This window comes from Merops nubicus, unplaced genomic scaffold (genome assembly GCF_000691845.1).
Source record: "Merops nubicus isolate BGI_N331 unplaced genomic scaffold, ASM69184v1 scaffold15309, whole genome shotgun sequence".
NCBI classification, from domain to species: Eukaryota; Metazoa; Chordata; class Aves; order Coraciiformes; family Meropidae; genus Merops; species Merops nubicus.
Genome location: NW_008633189.1, coordinates 90,481 through 96,588, shown reverse-complemented (window position 1 = coordinate 96,588; position 6,108 = coordinate 90,481). Strand labels below are relative to the sequence as shown.

Below are 6,108 nucleotides of genomic sequence, written 5' to 3'. Positions count from 1 at the left end.
TCGGCTGTCCTGCATGTGCTGAGCTGGGCCTTGGGATGGGATGGTCTTCTGCTGTCAAGTGATGGTGCAGCAAGCCCAGGGCTGAGAAGCAGCTGGCTGGGGGCGTGCTGCTGCTGTCATGAAGACTTCTGTGTGTCCATCATCTGGGGACAGCAGAGCCTGCCAAGAGCTGGTGGGATTGCTGCCGGGCCACTGCTTCAGTGCTCCTGGAAACTCTTGAAGCACACAATGATTATACACATGAAACTTTCTGGAAGTGCCTCCATGGTGCAGTGCAGTGTGAGCACTGTGCTAATGCAGCAGTGCTGCTGCCTGGGCTGTAACCTCTCTCCATGGGGTCAAGGAGCCCATACAGGGTGTGATGCTAGTGCAGCCCTAATGCCTCCTGTTTTGGCTTGTGTCCTATAGACCCACCTTGTTCTCTCTGCATATTCTTTGGTTCCTTCTGTGTCAATGCAAAGAGCAGGGCTTGCTGTAACAGGCCTGAGACTTCAGTCTGGACCTCACAAGCATCAGACCTGGGCTTGGTAAGGGACAAATGGGTTGATACTCGCTTGATACTTGCAAGTCTGTCTCTTCTACCAGTGAACTTGGTGAGCTCTGTCTTGGGCTTCAGATCAGGATTTGGTTTTGTCTGGCATGAGACTTCAGTTTGTGTAGGCTAGGAGCAGTAAAATAGGTGGGGGATCCATAACTTGGGATGTGTAGGAGGGATCTGCTCAAACTGGCCACAGATGGGCATGTTTGGAAATTGTCTTCCAGTTATTTAAGGTCCTGGGTCAATGGTTGGTTATGGGTCTGTGTAATCTTGGTTCCTTTTTCCCTTTTTAGGTTTTTGCACTCTGGACTTCTCAGCCTTGCAAGCTTCTGGGCACATCTCAGCTATGAGTAGATCAATGGGATTTAATATCTGTGTAGTCACCTGCAGCATCCTGACCCTGCTCTTGTCATCCAGTCCACCATGCCTTGCTTCTCAGCTACTGGAGGAGAGGGACATGACAAAGGCCCAGCATGGCCCCTGGGTGGGGAATGGGGTAGAAGATGAAAGGACAAGTATGCTGAACTTGAAAAATAACCTGGGCCCGTCTGAGCAGAGTGTCTCTGAGGAGCCCTCTGCAAAGCCATCTGGGACACCCTTCAGTGAAGCTGTTGCTGCAGAAGGAGACGTGCTGCCTGTAAGCCCAAGCCATGGCATCCTGGGCAGCCAGGGCCTGGGGGCTCCCACCTCTGCTGTGGCAGTGGCTGCTGTGGATGAGGAGGAGCTGGGTCCCACAAAGTCAGAGCTGGATGAGGATGATGCATTCAAGGCCATGCTGACCACAGCTGTGACCACACTGAGCCCTGCTGTCCAGGAGGAGTCTGTTGATGGTGCCATTAATGAAGCCACCACAGAGGGAGGTGTTGAAGTAGAGCATAGCTCTGCTGGCCTCTCAGCAAACCCCCTTTCTGGCAGAGCTGAGGAGGAGGAGGCAGAGAACAGCTCAAACCCCTCTGCTGCACCCAAGCCCACACTGTACCCCAGCTCCCCAAGCTGGGAAGCAGCAAGTGACCACCTTGTCATCCCATCTCCCCAGCCTCACAGTGTGACCTCCGAGGTGGGAGCCTCCACAGGGAGCCCTCTGAAGTATTTGGCTGCTCAAGCATCTGTGGCTGCAAAAGGTCGCCTCATGGTGTCTGAGGCCTCCTTCCACCTGGGAGCAGGGACAGGGGCTGGGCAAGGAGAGCTGCCTACCACGGCTGGCACGGTCACCAGTTCCCCCACAGACACTGTGCTACCTGACTGCGATGACACAAAACTGGGAGATGTAAGTCAGGGGGCAAGTGTGTCTTGTGAAGAGGTGACAGAGGACCTGGGGGCAGCAGAACTGTCCCAGACCCCCCTGGGAAGTGTGGGGGAGGAAGAGGATGCAACAAGAGCACTGCCCTCCCCAGCGTCCCTTCCACCAACTCCTGAGCTTGCCCCAGAGACCAACAGCACAGTGTTGGTGGAAGGGGAGGAGCTGCCAGCAGCTTCCCCAGGTGCTGGTGGTGCTCTGCACATGGAGAACCTGACAGATGGAGACGTGGCTGATCTCGGCTCGCTGGAAAACGTAAATGCAGTCACAGCAGAGGAGGGGAAGAGCATCCCACCATCCCAGCCGGAGGCTGCTCTGGTGACACACACCCAGTCTGACCTCTCTCCTACTCTGGAAAGCTCATGGAAAGGTAAAACAGGCCTGTTACAGACACTTGCCTCCAAGTGTAGGATTAAGAGGGATGATTTTGGGAATCTGTGCTTCCTTTCATGGAAGTGAAGGTGTGATCTTGATACCTGCACTAAAGGTAGGAAGCCTCTTCCTCCAGGAGAGGCTGTGGACCTCTGGAGGGGTTACAACCCAGACAGGTAACCCCCATCCATAAAGCACTGCCTAATTTTGACTGTTCCTGGACTTGATGTCCCTGTGTGTGGGTAGGCCCAGTCTGCTGGGTGCTGTCCTGGCCTCACTGTCATGTGGAGCAACTGCATTGAGCTGCCTCTTCTGCTCCTCAGGCTGGGAGAGTTGGGCTGTGATAGCAAACAGGAGAGCTGAGCCTGGAAAGGCACTGGCAGCAGAGCTGGGGTTGAAGAGTGTGTTTAAGTATGGACCCTCTCTAGAGAATTGGAGTCTCATCAGCAGAGACTTGGTGCTGGTTAAAAAATTTTGCTTTGCAAACAGTCTGTGTAGTGTAACCAAAGCAGGGGCTTTGGCTTTGCTCACACAGTGGTTTTGGGGGGTGGCTGTAGGCATCTTGCCTTGACCAGAGATAGGTAAAGCTGTTTTGAATAACCCTGTGGTGTGCCTCTCCTGTGACTGGGGAGCCCACCCTCTGACCTACTGGTTCAACACTATTTCAAGGAGGATAACACTCCCCTAAGTGTCTCTTTGCTAGGGCAAGTGCAGGGACCCAAAGGTGGTCCTTGCACTGGCTCATTATAAAGCCCTGCTTCAGAATGGAGGGGGGAATAACTCCTAGGGGAGTTAATCAGCATCTGGCATCACAGCTCTCAACTGCTGGCTATGGAGACTTGCAGTCAGTGCAGAGATGCAGGGACAATAGATGGCTTCCTAAATCCAGGACCAAGTGAGCTGTACTGGTAGCCTATGAGTAACTAACATCTTCCATGACTTTACAAGGATGCTCAGATCAAAATATCTGTCTGCAGCTCTGGGCTGTCCTTTTAACAAAAGCTCCTGGTGTTTCCCCACCTTAGAGTGAAGCTTTGGTCAGGCTCTGACTGTCCAGTGTTTGTGCCAGCTCTGTTGCCAGCAGACAATATTTCTCTTAGACAGTCTGCCACAGGCTAATGGTGTCACCCTGTACTGCACTTGCCTGCAGAGATGGCACCTTCAGCTTGATGTTGTATCTACTGTTTCCTTAGAATGCTAAGACAAGTCTGGTCAGATTTTGGGCAATGACAGGTTCCTGGGTTGATGAGGAACATGAGCTGGGGTTCAGGGCTGTGTTTTAATTGCTGGGAATCTTTAATCTTCCCTCTTAGGCTACAGAGGCAGAAGGACAACTTCCCCTCACTGCATCTGAAAGATTGAGTTTTTGCTGTGAAGAAGGAAAGCTAATTGCATGCTGGTGCTGAAACCTGACTGATTAATTTCTAGACTAATTTATAAGCACTTGACTTGTCAGCAGGTTCCCTCTCTGCTGTTTCCCAGATGTTGGGGAAACAACACTATCAATAAGAGTTGTGCAACAGAAACAAACTCTTCTGCAAAGCTGAAGTCTCATAGCCATGAGAGCTGGTTGCTAAAGGCACTGCTCTGGCAGCCTCTCATGCTTCAGGTGCTGTTTCACACCACAGGCCTGCAGTGCTGGACTCTTGGCATTGCTCTCCAGTGGGTCTGTGTCCCAAAGGAGCAATTAAGAAAATGAGGACTGATTCTGCTGCCCTCATACCTGTTATGCAAGTTCTCCCAACTGTCCTTATGCTGCACTGCCCTGATGGTGCTTGGCTGGACCTGCTGCTTGTGCTGTGGCTCTGGAAATACTAATGCATGGGGTTATTCCTTCAGACTCTGCTCTGTGGCTGTCAGCTGTCCTGTGAGTTGGTACTGACATGTGTTCTTGCTGTAGGTGTTACTCAGGAGGTGACAACAGTTGCCCAGGAGGCTGATGCTGCTCTGTCAGTTGTGACACTGGTGCCTGGTGCTACCTGGGGAGCAGGAGCTGCGAGCTTTCCTCAGGAAAACAGTGGGGAGGACACCCAGATGCCAGCAGCTTCTAGTGCCACCCAGATACTGGTGGCAGCTGGTACTTCCTCTATGGCAAGCACTCTGGATGTAAAAGGTAGGGTTCTGCTTCAAGGACTGTAGGCTTCTTTCCACACAAGATTGTACATCTGAAACCCAAATCAGGGCTTGGACACTGGAGTCTCGACACACAGCATTCATATTCTAAGTGACATTTTTCTAACCTTCTGCAAGCCACCTCTGGCCCTGAGTTGCCACTGCTTTCTCTCCCATGCTACCAGATCCACCACAGCAAAATATGCTAGCATAATGGTTTTTCCTCCAAATAACAGTGGAGACTAAAGAAAAAACCTAAACCAAACAAAACCCCCACATCTTGCCTTGCTAACAAGCTGACTTCTAGCCTTAGATATTTACAACAGCTTTTATTTATGGAGGGAGAACTCAGATTGCTGATGCTTACATCTGAAGGATGAAAATATTTCATCTGGGGTAATATGGGAGTGGGGAGGGTGGGGTTGGGTGTAAATACCTTCTTGCAAGGGTTTGACAAGCCCTTGGGTGTAGAAGTCTGTGTTGATACTCGCTTTCATTGAGGAATACCAAGTTCTTATCAGGCTGATGTAGCTTGCAGAGAAACACTTTAAGCAGTTGTGTTCATCTAGCTGCTGCCTACTGGCTTGATGTCACCTTGGCAGGTACAGGTAGGAGTCTGTCTTCTTGATGAGAGTGCAGCAAGGGTTCACTTAGGACAAAGCTGACTGAGCTGGAGTGTATTTCTGTAGCAGTAGGTACCACTGTAATAAAACTGCTGCTGGGCAGCTTTTCTGGTGAATCTTATATTGCAGGGCATCAAAAGAAAAAAGCTATTTGTATTCTGTGTCTTAAATTAAGTTCCCTTTGTAGGGGAGAGAAGGCTCTTCTGGCAGTTTCCACTAATTAATTGGCTTCTGGGATTTAATTATAAATTCAAGTAATTTTTATCTCTGCACCATACAACTAGATCTGTTGCTTGGTTCAGATCTCAGCCAGTGTCTCAGTGCTCTGATCCTACTGTGTGGGGTGGTGACTAGCAGTCCTCAAAGCAATGGATGTGATACCTAAGTTCTTGTTAAGGAGAACCTCCTATGCTGTCTGTGCTGGTGGAGAGCCTTTCATAAGAGTCACTTGCACATCTTGAAAGATGCAAGAGTTTAGCTTCTTCCACTCTGGAGTTAAAGGAGTTAATTCTTAAATGATAAGCTTTTGAATACTGGGCTAAACTGTTGTTGCTTCCTGTCTTCTGTAGCTCTCTCGGATGTGGTTCTGGTCACCAGTAAGAAGGCTGTTCCAGCTCCTGGTGAGTTGACTGCTACCCAGTCTGGACAGACAGAGGAGCCATCTGGTAGAACTGTGGTCCTGGTAACTCCAGCATCAATGGCATCTTCTGTCAGGAGGACAGCTCTTCCATCTGTGAGGAGGATCAGTACAGCTGTGACCTACGGGCTGGACCGCCTGGAGTCAGAAGGTACCACTGATCCCAAGGCTAAGAGGAATGCAGCTGCAAGTGGGGTGGCATGTTTGCCTTGATGATGAGTCCCCCCCCTTGTTTGGCTCACAGCTATGTGTGTGTTATTGTTCCTAATAAAGCTGTTGAACAGCCTGTCCCCTTGCTTGGAGGTACAGGGAGCAAGTGGTAAATAGTGTTGTGGAGGCTGCCTGGAATTCAAGTGGCTGTGGTAGGAGGGATGGGATTTTTCTCCTGGGAACAGCAGTGGTGTTACTGTTGCAGTGGAGTCTGGCTCTGGGCACCTATAGCTGCTGGTGTGTGCATCCACAGCTGGAGCAAAGGCTCTGCAGAAAATCACAGGAATGTGTTCAGACAGCTGGAGAGTCCTCCCCACCT

General features: G+C 50.6%; 1 protein-coding gene across 1 annotated transcript in view; it reads left to right on the top strand.

Moving 5' to 3' along the window:
- Window positions 1-884: 884 nt before the first annotated feature.
- LOC103780493 (chromosome unknown open reading frame, human C14orf37) overlaps window positions 885-6,108 on the top strand; it is a 58,849-nt gene continuing 53,625 nt past the window's right edge. Inside the window, exons 1-3 of the mRNA XM_008948182.1 lie at window positions 885-2,205; window positions 4,108-4,320; window positions 5,512-5,730. Coding sequence (XP_008946430.1) covers window positions 885-2,205; window positions 4,108-4,320; window positions 5,512-5,730 — 1,753 coding nt within the window. The remainder of the gene's footprint in view (window positions 2,206-4,107; window positions 4,321-5,511; window positions 5,731-6,108) is intronic.